This window comes from Lotus japonicus, chromosome 2 (genome assembly GCF_012489685.1).
Source record: "Lotus japonicus ecotype B-129 chromosome 2, LjGifu_v1.2".
NCBI classification, from domain to species: Eukaryota; Viridiplantae; Streptophyta; class Magnoliopsida; order Fabales; family Fabaceae; genus Lotus; species Lotus japonicus.
In genome coordinates this window covers 66020675-66041852 of record NC_080042.1, presented here as the reverse complement: position 1 = coordinate 66041852, position 21178 = coordinate 66020675, and the positions used below count along the sequence as shown (strand labels likewise).

General features: G+C 36.0%; 1 protein-coding gene across 3 annotated transcripts; it reads left to right on the top strand.

Annotated features, from left to right (window-relative positions):
• Positions 1 to 1760: 1760 nt before the first annotated feature.
• On the top strand, positions 1761 to 20484 carry LOC130738925 (mediator of RNA polymerase II transcription subunit 25-like). 3 transcript variants are annotated; one of them, XM_057591110.1, is made up of 21 exons: positions 1761 to 2072; positions 2304 to 2373; positions 2745 to 2999; positions 4638 to 4787; positions 9963 to 10057; positions 10147 to 10260; positions 11702 to 11729; positions 11958 to 12003; positions 12245 to 12375; positions 12746 to 12949; positions 13055 to 13120; positions 13815 to 13956; positions 14411 to 14481; positions 14634 to 15216; positions 15374 to 15789; positions 15884 to 15937; positions 16059 to 16087; positions 19405 to 19479; positions 19563 to 19647; positions 19917 to 20003; positions 20129 to 20484. In XM_057591110.1, exons 6-21 carry the CDS (start codon positions 10160 to 10162, stop codon positions 20153 to 20155), a joined length of 2145 nt encoding a protein of 714 aa, XP_057447093.1. In that variant the 5' UTR covers positions 1761 to 2072; positions 2304 to 2373; positions 2745 to 2999; positions 4638 to 4787; positions 9963 to 10057; positions 10147 to 10159; the 3' UTR covers positions 20156 to 20484. The 3 variants fall into 3 exon arrangements, with proteins under 3 accessions (XP_057447093.1, XP_057447092.1, XP_057447091.1); XM_057591109.1 differs by having other exon boundaries at positions 1762 to 2072; positions 15377 to 15789; positions 19560 to 19647; XM_057591108.1 differs by having other exon boundaries at positions 1763 to 2072; positions 19560 to 19647.
• The last annotated feature ends 694 nt before the right edge of the window (positions 20485 to 21178 follow it).

Genomic DNA, 21178 nt, shown 5'->3' with positions numbered 1-21178 from the left:
ATAATTGATCATATTCTCAAATGAATGAAAGTGTGTGCTAAACCGAGCACATTCAAGAAGAACGAATTGCTTCCAGGGTCGAGCTTCTTCACATGAGTGCACCTTCACCAAAATTTGTTTTTAAGTTCTTCATAAAAAACTTGATGTGGTATATGATAATCAAGCATACTCATAGCCAAACGAGTGTAACAACTAAAATTTATTGATTTTACATTAATTATCTTTGTATGATAATTAAAAAATCACAACATAAATAATAACATACTAGATATTATACTCGTGTGTTGCAATTATGAATGTATAGAATATTTTAATTTCAATTATGATTTGAATTGATTAGTACAAAATATCGTTATTTATAGGAAATGTGGAATGATACGTTCTCAATATTATTCTCAATGTAATTATTTCAATTGAAAAAATAAAAAAATCACATATATATTACTTCAACTCTATATAAAAATCTATTCAATATATAAAAAAAAATCATAAATCGAGCATTTAGGAAAACAACGACAAAAGATTAAAAAAAAGGCTACCCGAAAAAACAAAAACAAACATTCAGTAAAAAAAAACTTACAAATTTATGATTTCTTATATATAAAATAAATTTTATTCTTTTAATCCGTAAAATATCTTTAAAAAATAACATAAAAAACAAAATATATACCCCCGTGCATCGCACGGGTAAAAAATACTAGTATGATATAAAAAAAATGAGTGAAGTTTCTCTTAAAATAAATAAATATCAATTCTAATAAATAATTTTTCTAAACTATTATTGTTGTTGTTGATGTAGTCAATTTTATTTTTACTTACTTTTTAATTTATTTTCTTATTTTCTTAAGTCGTGAAAGTTGTGATTAATATTTAGACTTTAAATAATTATAATTTTTATGGCTAAATATGAAAAGCTGATTTTTTTTATAGCTAATATAATGAATAATGTAAAAGATGAAAGAGAAAGTTTGAGTGTCATGATTCGATGGATAGAAATGGTGGGAGAAGGGTTATAGGTGGGAGGAGGAAGATGAAGAAGACGGAAAACGTAGAAGGACTACATTTGTTGAAAGGGAATTTTGAAGGACAAAAATTGATTTGAAAATTAAAAGTGGACACCTACCTATATTTAACTAGGATTACCATATGGGCTGGTGGTTGGGTAAAAAATATTTCATAAATGCTTTTTTTTGTTACAATTTCATAAATGCTTTACGACGTCATAAAGATTATTTTCAATCAAATATGTTTTTTCAAGAACTAAAATCTATGAATTTTTTAGGGACTATTTTAAATTAGGGTGTATAATCACGCAAGAACTACCTTCTGGAATTGGGATGATATTAACCGAGTGCGAGACCTCATGGCTAAGTTTCAGGAAGTTCAACTGGTGCATATTGACAGGGGTATGAACAACACTGCAGATGCTCTAGCGCGGGGTATGAACAACACTGCAAATGCTCTAGTGCGGGAAGCTTGCATAAGTGGAAGCAGTTCTCTGAGCCAGTCTTGCTTTGCCGTTAACTTTCCTCTTGTAACAAAAAAAAATTTTAAAATAACTCAATAAAACAATAAAGGAAAGAATTGTTTTCCACTTGTAACCATAAAAAATATTAAGGAAAGAATTGGATAAATAATAAAGCAGATAGGAAAAACATCACTAGTAGGATAGCCTAATTGAACCTGAGGTATTCTAAAATACCTCTTTTTAAAAAAATCATTTTAATTTTTTTTTTGATAAGTATTATACTGGAACTGCTGTGGTTGCATTTTTATTTTCTCAGAGTTTCTGTTCAACGCTTACGGGCAGAAACGGCGCTTGGAAAATCTCCCCACAATCGACGAAAAAATCTGAACTTGATGCCTACCCTTTATAGCTGAAGGGCGTGTTCGTGTGAATTCATGCTAGTTTTTCAGTGATTTGAGCCAATTCACATTGAAATCTATCGATTGTTGTTGACATATATATAGATGGGTTTTCCTAAGAGTGATGGTGAATTGAGCTCTAACCTTTCTGTTTTTGAAGGAATTGGCATTGCTCTATTGACTATGGTTATGAGTTTCGTTATGAGGTGAGTGAATTTCAAGGATTATTGGTTTTTTCTCTCTCATAATTTGTGATTTCCTTTCTGTTGTACCTAAACTAATGATTCTTTTGATACAACTTATGATCTTATTCGAGATTAATTGGATATTTGTGTTCATGATGATAACAAATTTACATTGCTGTGTAATGTTGCTGCGTAATGTGAGAGAATATTGATTAATCTAGACTCTCCTTTCTACTTTATTTGGCTGTGCAGACTAGGAATGTTAATATCATTGTGTCCGGCTTTCGAGGGTGGCGGTAGAATAGTTTTCGACCAACTTATGGTATGCTAACTTACTACTGTACTTGAAATTTTAATCTAATAATTTCGGGCATTAGTTTTGGTATCGCCCTTTTACATTCTCGTACTGTCCCCTTTTTGGCATTTATGATTGCGGGATGTATTACTGGTATTCGGCACTTATGTTTGCGGTGTGTAATTGGTTCCCGCGAACATAAGTGCGGTAGATTTGTGTGCTGAGAGAATGTGTGAGGATGGTACCAAAATCAATGCCCAATAATGAAATGCTTTTATTTGTTCATTCATGAGAATTTATTTTTTAAGTGATTTGTTAATAGTACTTGAAGACCATCTGATGATTTCAGATGTAAACATTTTTATTTTGGTTTGATGTTCTGAGTTTTAATGTTGCAGGTAAATGAGTACCCACCTGAAGTGGGTTTGTCCCGTCATGTAGACACCCAATCTGCATTTGAAGATTTAATTTTCATCCTTGTATAATGGAGTTCAGAAGATATGGAAATGGTGATTGGTTTCCTAGAGATGCCTCAAGTACTGTCACAAAAGAAGAAAGTCCTGATGATGGCTATCTATCCTCCCCTTCGATCTTTGCTACTCTTGTCTGGAGAAACATGTTATGGATGGCATCATCACATTCCACACCACGAGGTTGATGTTTTAGAAATGATTATGATGTCCCTGCTTTTACATGCTTAAATAAATTGTTGCATTTCAGATCCTATTATGCTATCGTGGTCTGAGATTGTCATCATTTTAAGATTTTATTCAAGAATTATAATGCTGAGAAAATCTTAAAAAGCATGAGAGTGCAGGAGAAAACCCTTCTTTTTGTTAATGAGGTTGCTGGAAACTTTATCAAATCTTCAATATAAATTTTACAAAATATGTCATTTTTTGAAACATCCCTATTTGAGAGTTCTGCATGTAAGATATGTAGATTCATTATGTGTTTTATTCTTTTTCTTTTTTGTTAATAAGACAATTTGTATTTCCTTATGCTGCCCTGCACATTGAGCTCTTCGAGTTAGAGTGCGTGCTGTGAATTTAATAAGGGTACACTTTAAATCCGAAACATGGTCTTTTAATGCACTCACAACATTGGTCAAATTAAGATATTGGCTACATCATTTAATCCCACCAGTCGGTGGCTCTGTACATCTGTTCTGTGATAGCGAACCTTATCTAAAGTCATGTGTGTTTGGAAGAGTCATAAGAAGGGCTTCAAGAAGGGTATCTTCCACATTTCGAAAGGTTCTTGAATATCATGGTTTTTGTTTGTTTGTTTGGCTATAGACATCACATTAAACCCCTTAGTATCATTTTTTTTAATGATTCAGTATCTAGTTGTTCAGCCCAACCGAAAAAAATAAAAATATTTCATTCATAAGGGAATTAATCCCATATTATTTTAGTAGCTCCCACATATGCTGTCATGACACTCAATTTGATGTTTGGCTTTTCATATGTACTTTCGCTATCTTTATTTTGTTCTCTTCTATTTTATTTAAAATTATCAGTTGATATATATAGGCTGCAATTGTCTTGTACAATATTCCTTTAAATCCAATAATTTTTTGAAAAATGGAAACACCTGATTTACAAACAACTTTAGAACAATAAGTGTTGTTAATGGTGGAAAGCCAGAAACAGGCCAGGCCATATTTGAGAATTATTGGTGGTGAATTATGGTAGGATATTGGCCATGGCGGCTTGCTGGAATTCTGCCGTGAGATTCTGTCATGGTGGGGCCAGGGAGGATATTTGATAACACTAGGAACAATTATGCTCATGGTTCTTCATTGTTTTTTGTCATGAACCAACTAATCAAAAAATATAAATTATTGAGTGAAGGTACAAGAACTTATTGGTGTAATATTTTCCCTAACTAAGCTATTTATGTTGGAAGCAAAGATAATGCATAGACAAACTTGCTTTATAATGAATTTCGATGTTTTATTAGTTGAATGGAATAATAAGGATTTAGCTTTAAAAAAAAAGCATTTGTTGAAAACTGTGTTTCAATCACACCGGAATTAATTTTTTATAGTGTGTAAGAAGTACAAAGATACAATTTTTCTAATTAGTAATTTAGTATATTTTCATGAATTATGATACAATGGACCTAGACTTTCACAGAATAATATACATTTCAGAATATTGTAATCTTAAGAGATGTTAGTCACTGCAACCATTCACTTATAATAGTCAATAGAGAGTTGTTTATTCCATGATTTTTTTTTCATCTGTAAAACTTCTTATGTTAAAATAACTTCTTGTATGTGCCAGGTTAGGGCAGGCCGCAGGTTTATGCAAATGTGAATTCCCTCTGTATTGTGATTCTCAAAGACGAGTTTTCACCAAGATGCTAGGAGAAAGTTCAATATATAATTCACCAAATATCTCCGTTATTGAGAGTTGCAACAAGCATAACCTGAGGTGTGTACTTCTGCTTCTGTTTGTTCTATTTTTGATACTATAGTGTCATTTTGTGCGTGTGTTTGCTGTTGAGTATTGGATCAGTGAGCTTTAGATGGCCAGTTTTGGACTTAAATAGAGCCTGTTTGGATACATGCTTGTTGGAACTAAAAAATGCCCTAAATGCTCAAATAAATGCTATTTGTTTTGCATCCGCAACGGGTAGATAATCCAATTAAATACCCCCCATTTCTCCACAACCACATCTTCATTCAGTTCTACATCTATTCCAGCTCTGGCGTGTTAATAATAGACATACATCTCATATGACACAACTTTGACAGCTGGCTAGGCCAGTGGCTCATAATCCTAATCTGTTTCTGTTAGGATCCTAAATTTTAAGGATTTAGTTTATTTGGTATAGGTTATTTCTATCTTTTATTTCAGCAGTTAATATTTAATTTGGAGAGTCTATCTCTTATTTTAAGATATTATCCTTAATAGAGTAGATTATTATAAATAGGAGTATTGTGTTAGGAACCCAATTGCAAGGTATGGGGTCCCACATTGGAAGTATGGGATTCTAATGTGGGGTTTATAAGGCTTTGGGCTCTCCAACTACAACAGGTAGCTTTTGTGGTGTGGTTCTCCCAAGGTTCTTATCATATTGCCACTAGGGGAGGCAAACAATTGATTATTGAGTTAAAAGGTTTATACCTTGTAATGGATTTCCCTTGTTAAGAAGGTTTACCTTCTTGGTTCTTATTTTCAGAATTAATAAAAGTATTTTAAATTGACTTAAATATGTTTTTGGTCCCTAGTTTTAAAAGAGGAATCTAATTAGGTCCTTATACCTTAGCAATAGATCCCTAAAAATGTTATTTGTTTGTAGTAGATCCAATTGATGGCACATCATCAATTTTAACTAGGTCAACATCCATGTATCATTATAGTGATCCTACTTGGAGTTTATATCCGCATGTTACTTTCTTTAATTATTTCCGGCCTCTTCTTCCACTTTCATTCTCTTCCTCTTCCCTCTTTCATCATCGTCTTCTTCCTCCTCCCTCCAACCGCCAGTCATCTCCATAACCACCATAACCACCTTCAATTTTTTCTTCGTCCTCCCTACCACCACAATAACCACCGGCAAAATGCCATTGCCATTGAAACGCAAGTGCGAGTTAGACACTCTTCCAAAGAACAAGCCATCCCCAGAAGGGGACGACCCTTGTCCTCCACCGCCGAAACAATCCACTGTGAAACGCTCATCCCCACCATCGAGCCACTCCACCTCTGCCAAGCCTCAAGCTTTCGCATAACAACCTCAGAACTTTACTTTCAGGTTCCAGAATAAAATGAAGCGTGAAACCCATTTCTTCCCTTCACTCATTCAGTCATTCTCCTACTTGGAACTGTCAAACAACCCAGATCCGTGTTTCGTGCGTCGACTAACCCAGATCTGCGTTCCGCGGGTCCTCCGTTCTGGACTTGGTTTGATGGAGGAGGTGGTTGTGGTGGTGGTTTGATTGCACTCGTCAATCTTGTTCTCGAGGTATTTGTTGATGGTGAGGTTTGGAGATTAAAGAGGTTAAATTTTGAGAGAGCAGACCGAGGGTTGAAGTCAATATAACTTTTTCATCTGTTATCAACATCTAGTTATAAGTTCTGTTGCTTATTTGATATTTGATTGGGATAGTCGATGAATAACAGAAGTTCAGTAGATATTTGTCAAATATTTTTTGGATCTATTTAGAAGTTGAAGGGGGAATTGATGGGTTTAATATTGGGTTTAATTTTGGGTGATGGCTTAAGTGATGATGGTGAAGACATAAATCTTGGTGGAGAAGGATGTGGTCTGGTTCTTCAGTGGCTAAGAAGGATGTATGTATGAGGTGAGGTTGTTGGAAAGGAAAAAAGTTTGATAGAGAAGACGAAGAGGTGGTGGGTGGGTGGGTGGGAGGAGGATGAGGATGAAGATTTAGGGGAAGGTGAAGGCGAATGAAAAGAGGAAGAGGAAGAGGATGAAGGTGATGTGGCTGGGTGGTGGCGGTGGGTGGTGTTAGTGGTTGTGGCGGTGGGAGGGGGAAGAAGAAGATGATGAAAGAGGGAAGAGGAAGAGAATGAAAGTGGAAGAAGATGCTGGAAATAATTAAAAAAATAACAGGTGGAGAAAAAATTCCACCTAGGATTACTAAAATGACACATGGTCGTTGTCCAAGTCAAAATTAATGACGTGTGTCATAAATGGGTTGCAAACAAAAACTTTTTAAGGGATCTATTGCTAAGGATTTTTTTACAATGTCCTAATTAGATTCCTTTTTTAAAGCCAGGGGCTAAAAACATATTTTAGCCTTTTAAATTTAGAAAATGACAACTATGTCCTGTTTGGCGGTTAGGGATTTCCAACCCTAACATTTGGTCTGCTCTGCCTTCTTCTGCATAACCCAGCCCCGCCACACACCCTCACAGCCACCACCGCCGCTGCCCCACATTATCTGCCCTTGCCCCCACAACCCAACGCCACCTACCAACTCCACGGCATCGGCCCTGCCGCTTATGTCCGCTGTCACACCGCTCCAGGAAGTCGCCGTTCGTGGGTTCCCACTTCCCACTCCACAAAGCCGCACACAAACCTGTGGGATTGGTTTCTGCATCACGACCATCAGCCTCCGACGCCGCTTGCCAAGCCGCCACCACCGCCTTACTGCCCAAAACTAATGTTTTCTGTTTCGCAGTCCCCAACTTTGCGCCCAGATCTGGTCTGTCCCTTATTTTTTGCTTCGCACCTATTGTGCGTTCAACTACTTCAGATCAGCAAGTTTTCCCTCTTCGGTGGGCAATCCATCTCTGCACACCTTTCTGTTTACGCATTTCCCTCTACGCATAGTTCCACCCACTGCACCATTCATCTCACCGCCTCTGCGTCGTTTGCGTGCCGCTGCTGCCGTCACCCACCCCGCTGCCCATCGTCTTTGAGCACCACTGCTGTTCACTATCTCGAACATCATGAACTCGCATCTCTAACTTAGAGGGTAATATGGCTGATATCGAAAGGGACCTCTCGGACCTCAAAGAGGGACAAAATCCGACGCAAAGAATTTTGACTGATTTGTTGTAACAGATGGAGAGGTTGCAAAAACCTGAGGTTCCAGAGCCTTGTTTTTGGACTAGGAAGGTCGAGTTTCTGAGGTTTGATGGGGTGGACCCTTTATCTTGGATGGCTAGAGCTGAAATATGTTTCGAAGTCTTTCAGGTGAAGGAGGAGGGGGAGATATCATTTGCCTTCCTCTGCATGGAAGCGGAAGTGTTTCATTGGTATCTTTTTGTACGTCGTTGCACTCCATCTCTCTCGTGGAATTCTTTGATTCTAGCCTTGCTTCAGAAATTTGGTGAAAGGGTATCCAGAGAGGAAACTGTTGAGGAGCAAGACTCACCAGTCAGAATGTTGCGTGTACTTCTGAGGTGGGAGATTATTCTGACCATCCACAATCACCCACGATCACTCTGGGGAATTTTGAATCCACTAAGGTTAATGGTTCATCAAGTCCTATTCCGGATTATAATGAGTCCAAGCATGACACTTTTTGCCACCTTAAGGTCTTAAAGGAGTTTCCGAACTACATGATACTCAAGTATCAGTTGTCTTTGTGAACGGAGATGGCCACTCGACGAGGATGTGTGAACTGTAAACACTCAATGCGCCAATGGGTTCTCGCCATGTTGACCCAATGGCCTCATCCAATGCCGCTGAACATGGATTGCTGATTTGGGCATTCACCCTGTTTGCAGCTCACAATGGGATTTGGGAGGAGACGATTGAAGATGGTGTTAGGTAAGGGGGTTTGGGGTTGGTGGTGTTGTGTGGGGGTTTCAGTGGTGGTGGTGGTGCTTGATGGGAGTGGGAGGAGGAGGAGGAAGAAGAAGAGAAGAATTTCTGGGTTTTGTGATGAATTTTTGGGTTTTGAGATGATTATGAGAGGGAGATTGATTAAATTTGATAAAAGATATTTAGTAGGGACCAAAGCAGATGTAATATGTCTGCATGGACGCCTACGTGGACTGATTATTAATAAATACAAATGCAAAATAAGCAGTATGACCTCAGGGAGACCCTTTTAAATCCAACAATTTGTCGGGGACTAAAAAAAGTCTGTCTTGTTAGGTGTATAAGTCAGAGACCATAAACATATTTAACCCGTGTTTTATTGATAATATTTCATCGTTTTATTTGTAAATTCTATCAAAGGAAAAGATAAGAAATATTTTATTTAAAGAGAACTCTCCTTTATTGAACATGAACAAATAGGTATTCAATATTTTACTAATTTTTATATATATTTTTATTTTTATTTTATAAATCTAGTTTTTAATTAATGACAATTTTATTTTAATTAATACAATTTAGTACTTATCCTTTTAAATTTAATTTATAGTGTATTAAGTAATATATTAACATACTAGTGAAATTAATTTATGATAAATTAATATTTTTATATATTCAGTCTTACCATTTGATATAATATCTTTACCATTTGTCTGGATGAGTCAACTTCAATTTTAAGAAATTTAAAATTCTGAAAAATTAAAATGAGGTATCTTAATTACTCTTATTTTTAAAGTTTTTTTTTTGATAAATATTTAATAAACTAAATGAAGAGTATTTAGCAGGTTGAGGGTAAGAAATGAGAATTTTAGGTCTCAAAGATTGGAAATTGACACATACTATTTTGAGTTAGGAAATCACCCTATGAAATTACATAGTATTTTTGAAATTATGCCATTTAATATCCATTTAAGGTATGTTGGATTGAAAAAATTTAAATCATCTCAACAAACACGTCCCTTAATTAAATCTCACATCCAAACACACTCTAAGTTTATATTGTATAAATATTTAAAAGTAAATAAAAAGGTTAAACTCGTTACCAAGAAGAAAATATAACTGCTTCAAAATTGGGGACCAATGTTTGAATATTGTTTTTCTCCTTTTTGAATGATTTTATGTGCCTAGAACTTAATTTAAACTGATTCATATCAATTTGACCAGATATTAATGATCTTTTCAAGTCTTAATGTCAAATTAATGATCTATTTATCTATTGTTTGAATGGCTTGACTGAACGGTTATGTTCGACGGGGCTGCTTTTGGTCAAATTGGAATTAACTGGAACTAACTTTGTTTTTTCACAACAGCTGAAGCAGGGCAAACCAATCTATGGGCCAAAATCAAACCACGGGCGGTCTTCAAAGATATTCGCACTACCTGCCATAGACACATCTACAAGCTGGTAAAAAATTTGGCTTTAAATAATGCATAACAATTATTTTTCTCTTTTTTTTTTTTACTTTCTTTCTCTCTGCAACTGTTTCTCTTCAGGCCTGTCTCATCAATGGTGACCAAGAAGTGGTTGAGCATCGTTGTTGACGGAAACGCAGCTTTGAGGCCTCACTGGCCACACATTGTTTCAGAATATCTTGAAAAGATTGTCAGGTTTGACACTTCTTGTTGTTCATATCATGCACAGTCATTTTCTACACACATATATGAACACAGGCTGTAGTTCCGTTAATTTATATACATGCATGATATTGACATCATCGATTTTTATCTGGATCTTTCTTTTGTGATGAATTGAATCATGAATATAAAAAATAAAATTTTGTATGTGCCTCTTTTTTTCATTCGAGAGAAAAAGAGGAATAGAAAATAGGGAAATATAATTAGTTTCAGACATGCATGACGGTTAGGGACTCATTCTCTTGCTAATTTTATGGCATATATTTCATTGGATTATTTGTTTTTTGAATTTCAAACATAAAATCATATGCACTCTTGATTTCTAGAGGTTCCTCTTTCCCCAAACCTTTGTGTAAGAGATGAAGATTTTTCATGTTAAAATTTATCTTATAAAATTTTATAAAAATTGTATATGATATGATTATTGGTAAGTTTTTTATCATGAGAAAATATGTGTAAGCTTGGGCGTTGTTTGTTTGTTTGTTGTTGTTGTTATTGTTGTCATTGTGGTTGTTTTTGTTGTTGATGTTTGTAGAAAGAGAAAAGACTAAGAGAGAGAGAGAGAGAGAGGGAGGAGAGAGAGAAAGAATGAGATATTGTAATGGGATACACTGCTAGGTGCAGCCTCCCTCACATATATATTATCAGGTTACAAATAGTACAACATGTCGTTCATAATACGCACTTAAAGTACATATGGTTGCTAACAGTCCCCTTCAAGCTGGAGCATAAATATTAATCATTACGCACCCCATTCATAGCCTTTGTAAAGACTTCTTTAAGTTGATCACATGCCCTAACATAAGAAGTGGATATTTTGTTCTGTTGAAGCTTCTCATGGATAAAATGACAATCCACCTCAATACGTGGCACTATACCAGATTGCAGCTCAGATTAATGCGCGCTCCTCTTCTTAGGTCTTATCCTCTTCTTAGGTATTCAAAGGTAGTGTTTAGGTATTATCCTCTTCTTAGGTATTCAGAGGTAGTGTTTTGGGGGCTTGGTTTGTGTTAGGGGGTCTTTGAGGGTTTTTGGGTTGTTCGAGGTGCTTTGGGTGTTTGTCTGCTGGATCTGGTAGTTTGTTTCACCTATGATGCTTTGTTGGTTTTTGGCTATCGTTCTTGTGGGTTAGGTTGTTGCCGGCTTTGCTTATTTTTTGATCCCTTTAGAAGAGGGTTGTGTACCACTGATATTTTGCTTTCGAAAAAAAATGTAAGGCAACCTGGTTATCACGCCAAAGTTTAATTAGTTTCATTTTGTCTTTGCATCATTAGTTTATAGAGTCAAAAGGAAAACCAATGTTTTATGATTAAACTATTGATGACTTATTTTGCTCAATCTAAAGTTTAAAATATAATAGCTTGTAAATTAAATTTATTCTTATTTGTTACTTGCTTCCTTGTTAATCATGCAGGCGCTTCTTGATTAACTGCGATGAAGAGGTAATTTTAGAAGTTGAATTTTTTTTATTAAAAATAGTTTAAACTTTTTAATTTTTCCTATGCACGTATATCAATTGTCCAATAACTCACTGGAAACAAAAATATCTATAATTACATATTAGTCCTACACTAATATGTTTTGGTATGAAAGTATGCAAATATGGTGTGGTTTTCAAGTCTCGATGTGAAATTCATTTGTGTAACCATGTGTCACTTGTTGTGTAACAGGGAGCTTATCTTGGATTACTACACTATAATACAAACTTTGATGCAGGCATGCGTTTTTTATTTTTTTTCTATTATATGTCTTTTTGTGCAAGGAATACATCAAGTTTGTGCATTTATTATTACTATCTGCAATAGTGATACAAAATGTCATTTATTTGTACCATCTCTTTTGGAAGCACCCATTATGTATAGATGAGACCCTTCATAGGAAAGGTTTGCCGCAACATATATATGTTTTTTATGAGGGAACAAATCCTAACTCTGTTTCTTTTGTATTCAACATACAGGTTACACCGTCAGATTTGTCGAATGGACAAAAGATGTGAATAGATTTTTACAAGCTCTATCGAGTTTATCTTTCAATGGAAATAGTCAAGATCAATATACCATGGCAGATGGCCTAGCTGAGGCTTTAATGGTACGTAAACACATATTATGCTTACCTCTTATTATATAATTATTATTTTAACTATTTTACTTGTGTGACTTGCATTCAACTACGAAAAAATGAAATGATTAATATTAACCAACTCAACAATTCAGCTGATGAGTCATCTTCTTCAACTAATTAAGTTGATGAACTGCTAACTCCTCGAGGAAGTTACTAAGTACTTCATATCTATGGTAGTATTCAAACAGTTGTAATGTATCCTACTCCATCATCATGTGTATAAAACTGGTGAAACTCCTTTTTACCAGTTAGTTTTTTACTATTGAATCAATTCACATTCTTCTCTGTTTTCTATTTACATTTTATTGATTAACAATCTAAACCTTGGCCTCACCAGATGTTCTTGAAACCCTTTAATTACATAATGACAAAAGAAGAATACAACAGTGCAGAAAGACACTGCCTTCTGGTGACTGCTGGTGACCCAATTCCTAGGAGAATGTTAGTGTCTATGCCTTCCATTCGAGAAGGACAAGTTGTTGGCCCACATGAAAAGGATTGTATGGCTGATTTCCTTGAAGTGGCTAAAATGTTTGTCCAGGTGATATATCAGAGCCTTGTTTCTCCTTTTTTGTTACCTCTCTCTTTTGCTTGATCATCATAACTTTTATATTTGTATTGACCATGTTTATGTCTCTATATGCAGCTATCTGTGTCCCTATCAGTGATAACTCCTAATGAATCTCTAATTTTCAGAGCAATATTCAATAAGGTAGATTTTTATCTCTCATATATAACATCCTTCCACTAATACCATATTTTTAAAGCTCCTGTAAGGTGCATATCATCATGCCTATTGAACAGCAAACTAAATCACTATAGCAGAAATATTAATGTGACGATTTTGATCACAAAAGTTCCTATTTAATCATTAGAGATGTTTTCTAGTGACTATTGGCATTGATCATATACACAATATGTAGATCAAATTAACAAACATGGGTACTCCGAGAGGGAATGAAAATGGTTACGGGAGCTTATGCAGAAGCGAGTATTACTTCTGATACCATATCAAGAGTAGTAGAATGAAAGTAGAGAAAAATATCAATCATCTCATCAATTTAATAGAAAACTGAAGTATTTATTAGACAATTACATAGTCATAACTGAGCATAACCGACTTAATTACAATTACTGAATTTGTAACTGATTTATTAAAAAATAACTCCTAATAACTACCAATCAATATAGCATATAAAGGTTTTAATCGGATTCTTTGGTCTGCCTAAGACTTTGTGCACGTTAAATGTATAGGTTAATCACATTAAAAATTGTTTTCCAATGAATTACTTGCTATGTTTCCAGTTTAGAGAAGTATTCTAAGTACTTATATATATATATATATATATATATATATATATATATATGTTTTTATGAGTATATGACTTGTTTTTCTTTTGTTGCAGGGGAATAATGTTTCTTCAATGGAAAATTCTTCTATCCCCAATTATGGAATTAATCAGTATATTGTTTTATTATCAAGAAACTTTCAGGAGGCACATGTTGCCCTTCATGAAAACTTAATGGTGACCTTACCTGCACAAAGAGGTGTAGAATCAATCAACACACTAACTACAGTTTCACAACCTAGCATTATCACCTGTAGCTTTCAGTTATTTATCCCTCTTTATCTCTCTATGTGCATGTGTGTATGAGACATCATTGATTATCTCTCAATCTTCTCATTCTCACTTTTCCTTATTAATTTAGTTTGTTGCCTACTTTTTTTTCATAAAACTTCGACTATGTTCAACTACTTTGTATCTCTCTCCATGTACATCTATAACAATAGTTGACAAAAACACATTAAAAGCTAAGCTTATTTTACTCTTTCTTCGTAATCGTTATTGCTGGTTACAGATACCATGTATATTTAGCTATGGAATATTGTTTATAGTCTAAGCTTTTATGGAAAACTTTAACTAGTTCACTTCTAGTATATATATATATATATTTTTTTTAAATTCACTTGTTCTTCTTTTGTTTTGTTTATTATTTTCAGAAGGTCAATCCTCAGCGCATCAAGTAACCATGGGTGATCAAATCACTGAAGATCCCAATGCTTTGAGAAATGTATGTGCAGCCCTCTATTACATTTATGTTTTGTTTGGTAAAATAACTCAAATTTTACATTTGAGTTTAATATTGCAGTGTATTCCACCCTTTGGATTTATTTATTTATGGTTTGCCTAGTACTAAGATGCTATATATCAATTCTTTTTCAGGAGTCACCCCTGGTTTTCCCAAATGCAACAAATTATATGCATGCATCTTCCCCTAGCTTTGAGTACCCAATGAATCATTTTGATGATATTGTGCCTGATCTGGGTGCTGAGAATGACTTTTTGAGAGCAAGTAAAAAACCCAAGACATTTACAGCATTGGAAGATGGCATTCCAGAAAATCTTTTTCATCAAGATGAACTTAACTCTACTGTCATCAACAATTCTGTTAGAGAAGAGCAAAGAATGCATACTGAGAAAAATGTTCCGGTGGAGGCCATTGAAACTGTTGAAACTGAATTGGAACCGACATTGAGAGTTGTTTCACAAAATATATCAAATAACCAAACTTCGAACATGGACTTGACTGCAAATTCAGAAGTAAACATGTCAGGACAAGTTGTAGCCAACGCTGAACCCACTTTCACTACTGAACAAGGATCTTCAACAAGACTACTTCAAACTTTGACTCCGAGAAGAGATAAGAATACAAAGAACCATGTTATCAGCTCAAAAAACTATTCAACTTCTGCTTTCTCAGTACCTCAATACCCTTCAAGTCCATCGCCATCATGGACGGACCAAGGTTGGGATTAAATGGGCATTCGCCACTATAATTCAAATAGTATTTGTCCCCTTGTAAAAATTTTATAGTTACTTTTTCAACTCTTGACTGTTAACTTTGTAGATGTGTGAATTTCTTGCCCCCCCTCATTTTTTCTGATTTTGTTCCTGATTGCCAGCAGGACCAATGCAACAAGCATGTCATCCCCAACTTGGTATGACAAGCATATCAAGTAGATTGGGGATTGTTGATCAAGATGACCCTCGTCAATTTCATTATGATGCTTCATTTGGTAGTTCCATGATTCCTAGTGCAGTAGAAAACTCACCCATGCAGTTTCAACCAAACTCAGCACCAGTGGTCCCAGTGTTACATGATGCAACTAGTCAATATGTTAGAGGACCAATGGGGAATTTTTCAGGAAAACCTACAGAACATGTTACTATGACTTCTTATGGTCCACTCAATACTCCTCCAATGGGACCAACCACTTCGGTTCCTCCTATGCCCGGAATGGCTCCAACAATTTATCCGGGACAACTTTTGCCTCCTCCATCTCTTTCGGATCTCCAAGACTATGTGCAAACATGGGAGGTATATTGACTTGCTAAATTCTTTATTTGATAAAAGAGCATCATAATGTGATAATATTATTTGTACTATTGAATATTTTCTTTTATGCATCTAGGGATCTTTAGCTGCAAAGTTTCAGCCGAATCATGTATCTCTTATTAAAGCGCAGGTATGATAAAATATTGCCTGCATAGAATGTCTAATTAATTGAGAAATACACATTGTTTTAATCTGAGTAAATTTGACTGAAAAATATCTGAAATTTTCCCCTTTTTCTCCACATGAAACAGGCCTTCAGTAAAGCAACGCCACCCTTCTCGTAAGTGAATCCTCTATTGCCCAATCCTAAATTTTCAAACAAAAACTTAGTGTTAAATTTCTTAAATCAACATACCTAATTTTACTTATTTCACTCCTTATAATCAATAACTATCAACCAAAAAATTTAAGCTTGATAGGTACATGGGTTTAGATAGTTAGTAGATAAGTATTGTTTGTAGTTGATAAGGGATTAGTTAGAAGGTTATTGAGGCTTGTAGCCTATAAATAAGAGTGAGTGAGAGTTAGTGAGTATCTTTTGTATTCTGTTGGAATTGGGGTTTAGGGAGAGCATTGGGTTTCTCTCTAGGTTTTGGAAGAGTGTTTGGCATCTCTTTCATGTAACTTGCTCTAATTCCCAAATTAGGGATTAGGGTTCTTCAATAATACATCTACAATTTCTGGTTTCTATCATTGGTATCAGAGCACCGATCTGGTGCCTGAACCACAAATTCCTTGCTGCGTTATGGAAGAGACAAGGAGCATGGCGAGAATGGAGTCGCTTGAAGCCATAACAGCGAAGAACGAGTTATTTCTTGTAGCAGTTACGAAGAAATTAGGGGTACAATTCATTGCAAACCCTGATCTTGAGAAAGAAATCTCAAGATTGGAGAATAGGTTGCGAGAACTTGAAGAGAGGAGAAAACAGAGGGAACGAGTAAGGCAAGAATCAGAGGCGGCAATGGAGGCGGAGAGAACAGCGGCAACCGCGGCGTTGTTGAAGGGAACTGAGACCGCCGCGGAAGAGGAGCAAGTCGCAGCAGTGGCTGGGCAAACTTCTGAAGCAGAGAAAGGCTCAACCTCTGCGTTTCAGAATACCAATCTTGGAACAGAGGGTGAATCGGAGACTTCACCAGAAGAAGAGAGAGACAGTACGGTGGGTGTGCAAACATCTGAAGCAGAGGAAGTATTGACGTTTGAGGAGAGGCGGAAACCCAATCTTGAAGCGGCGGAGGAAGAACGAGTAGCGACGGAGGCTTTGCGAAAGGAATCAGAACCCGGTTCAGAAAAGGTGAAAAACCTGATCTTCGAGATGAGGCGTGGTGGGGTGAGAGTGAGATATACGGTGGCGTCGTGGAGTCAATCGGCAGCAGAGAAATTTACCATGGGTCTCTCGATGAAGAAGATGCACGTGCAGGACGGAACAGGGGTGGCCGTTTTCGTTCAGCAGCGGCGAGAAGGTTCGCCAATGGCGGAAATCCAGATGCGAAACCTTCGAGGGGGAAAGAAGGACGATCTCACTGTTCTTTCCCTAAACGCTGATTTAGGGTTCGACGCAGGAAAGGGGATGGGATGGAAAAGTTGAAATCACTGCTCAAACATCCACCGCCTGAACCACCGGATTCAAGCTCTACCAGGGAGGAAAAGGGGACAGCAGCGTTGGTAGAATCAACATTACGGGAAGGGCAGATCAACAGTGTGTGCCTTTGGGAAGGTCGCACAACACAAATTCGTGGAGCAGAGGCTTGGGTTAGAAAACTGTCGAAGAATAAGCTCCCGATAGCAAGCTTGAAGAAGATTGGAGAGTCAGGTGGGTTCTTTCTGATGTGTCAGAATGGTTTGGAGGTAACCAGTATGTGTTGGCAGAAAACAGTGACACCTGTAAATTTGGTTTTACAACAGAATGGTGGAGACAATTTCGCTTGTTGGGCCAACTTTTCTGCTTTGGGGTTAAAACCCAATCTACCCATTCACTTGAGTCAGCAGGGATTTAAAATCATTGCACAGAGTCACAAGGGAAATTGCAAATGCTGAGGGTGAGAGATTTTGGTGACTTTCAAGTTTTTGCTGGAATTATGGTGTTGACTACAAATGGGGGCAATGAAGAAGGTAGTGTTGCTTTGTCAAAATTATACTTCACCATCAATTGTGAAATGGGACATAGATATGCATATAATATTTTTGTTAGATTGGAACAAGGCCATTGTAGTACAATAAAATGGGATGTTGAAGCTTTTACTGCTAGTTTAGGCCATTTCCAACTTGCTACAGGAAAGAAGCATGACATTATTTTTTCTATCAGCTTGTTACATCAAAGGTTAAGGGACCATGGCAGAATTTATAACAGTAATTCAGATGATTGGTTCAACACTTTATACCAATTGTTCAGAGATGTTAGTGTTGCTGGTCGACTTGAGAACTGGTGGGTTTTTTATAGGAAGCTATCTTTGTCACCATTGGCTTTGTGGAGTAATTGTTCTCTATTTCAGATCACAGAGTCTTCAGGAATTTTACACTTGAGCGGGTGGAGTTGTATTCAGCTCCAGAATTTCTATCCCATTGGCAAACAAGTGCTCGATCATGTCAACCAAATGTCTCAGCTGATTCTGTTACTGGGTTTCAACGCATAGCTTTCCAAAGTGCTGAGTTCCATGTATTGATTTGGAGGCAAGGACAGAATTGGAGTGCTATTTCAACCTGTTTGCTTCAACTGGAATCGAAAGTCCTTCACCTTGTGGACAAGATGAATTTTCAGGTTGGAGGGGGACTTGCTTTCACCAATTCCTGGAGAGACTATAGCAGGCATTGGGTATCAAGGTGATTTGGGACACTATAACTTGGAGGGGTTTGCATTTGAAGATTTTTCTTGCTTGCTATTCCTATTGGTGCAGGACAGCACCATGAACTGTGCCAATTATTTGAAGAACAGGCCCAACACTTCAGGCAGGGTGTATTCTTTGCAGTTTGAGTAATGGGATCCTGGTGGGATATTTTGGATCCGGGTGGACACTGGGATTGTCACTTTCGTATTGTTGGCATGGCTGCATTTTGGATTTAATTAGCTGCTGTTTTTGAAGCCTGTATCTTGTCCTTCACCTTGAGGACAAGGTGAATTTTCGGGGGGGGGGGGGGGGGGAGTATTGATAGGTACATGGGTTTAGATAGTTAGTAGATAAGTATTGTTAGTAGTTGATAAGGGATTAGTTAGAAGGTTATTGAGGCTTGTAGCCTATAAATAAGAGTGAGTGAGAGTTAGTGAGTATCTTTTGTATTCTGTTGGAATTGGGGTTTAGGGAGAACATTGGGTTTCTCCCTAGGTTTTGGAAGTGTTTGGCATCTCTTTCATGTAACTTGCTCTAATTCCCAAATTAGGGATTAGGGTTCTTCAATAATACATCTACAATTTCTGGTTTCTATCAAAGCTCACAATTACAAGTACATTTACCTAAGTTTCTGTACATCCAATCTGATGTCAAGCATTTCTACAAGGTGGGATGTTTTCCAATAAAATCTTGATTCTCAAGCAAAAATTAGCAAAAATGTTAGGTGAGTTTCTAATACACACATGTAATTATCTACTTCTGTTGCTTTCTGCAGACTTACCCTTCAATGGTCAAGCAGATTAGAGATAAGTAACTTCTTGCCTGAGAAGGCCGTAAATTATACAAAGTGGTAAACTTTTTCATGGCATAACACTATTTATTTTAATTAACATTACTCTTCACTTATATTCTAGTAATATTTAAATGCAGCAGTTTGAGTAGACCCGTATATTACGTGTTCTTAAACACCCTATCCAAGTCCAACAAACTTTACGAGCATCTACTTAGCAAAAAACTGGTGAGCCAACTTATCTATATCTGGTTATCTTTTTGAATATATATACATGCATTTCAACATGCAACAACTTAGGGACTCAAACAAGAATGCACATGGACATAGAAATGTGATTAGCTTACACTTTTCCTTTATTTTCTGTTTATACTTAGTTCTAGTTTTAGTAGAGTTGCATGTTGTTGTCTGGATATGTTTATAAATGACTAGCATGATCAATTGTCATTTTTACTTTGTTTATATGAGAATTTTTTGCGTTGGATCTCTATGTGCAGTGCGCGAAAATTGATTTCTCACATCAATCGTTGATTTTGTCCCCAACAGAAAAGAAATACTTCTTCCTTGGTTCAGTTTTTCCTAGAGTGAGTGTGATATCAATATTATTTCACATTATTATTTTTCATTTAGATTGTATTTTGAACATTGAGCTACACATGTGAGAATTTTGAGTACTTCTTTTAATACTTGCAATTCGATTCATTGACAGGGGACAACATTTGTGGAACCTCGTTAATCATGCATCTGGTAGCCAAAGCTGCTATTGGAGCCATGAGGGCGTGTAAGCAGATGGGAGGATCAGTCATGAGATTATGCTCTTTTCTTTCCTTTAAGCTTTTAATTGGTGAAGTTGAGACAATTACAAGACTGTCACAAGGCAGATCTTTGCGTTTTTTATGTTCTAACATGCATAGTCTAAATCTGAAATATTTGAAATGTATGTTATGATTTTCCTGAAGTTACTCAGATTTTTATTGAGATTCAAAGGCTACAACCATTACCTAAGGAGTTGTAATCATTTTTGAACTTGTTAAATCCTTATATCCCCATGTGATGTTTTGGTGATATCATACTTGTTTGTTAAATCCTTGATTACAGTTTTTGAAACTGTTTTCTACTTTTAAAAACTGAAAAATTTAAAAACCTGGTTGTTTTCCAAAACGGTTTTCGAAAACAGTTCTCAATTTCAGTTTTTAAAACTAAAATACCTGAACAACTAAAAGATATTTTCTGTTTCAGCTTTTAGCTTTCAAATTACAATTTTTGTAATGTTGGAAAACATTTAATTCAAACAATTTTTAATAGAAAACAGTTTTCAAAAACATTATCTGAAAACAATTTTTAAATACAGATTTTAAAATCTGCAATCATGCATTCCCTTAACTTTTGTAGTATAATCTACTTCGAAGTTTTTTGTGGGACTTTCTCCAAGTGAAAAACAAATGCTGATAAATTCGCTAGATTTTGTTATGGATTCTCTTCCAAATGGTTGTGTAAATCCTAAAAGCAGAGAGGTTCTTGTTGTGTTTCAAAACACACATAACGACCAACAAGGTGTAGCACAATTCGTAGATAATTGGGTTCCTTAAGCATCTAGTTCAGGGTTCAATTCCTAGAGGGATTTACCTACTTAATGTGATCTCAGAGCCTTAGAGGATTAGATTCATGACTGTCGGTTATGGAGATAACTTGGGAAATTAAAAAAAAACACACATAAAGAGCAATTAAAAAAAACACACATAAAGAGCAAAAGTATTAC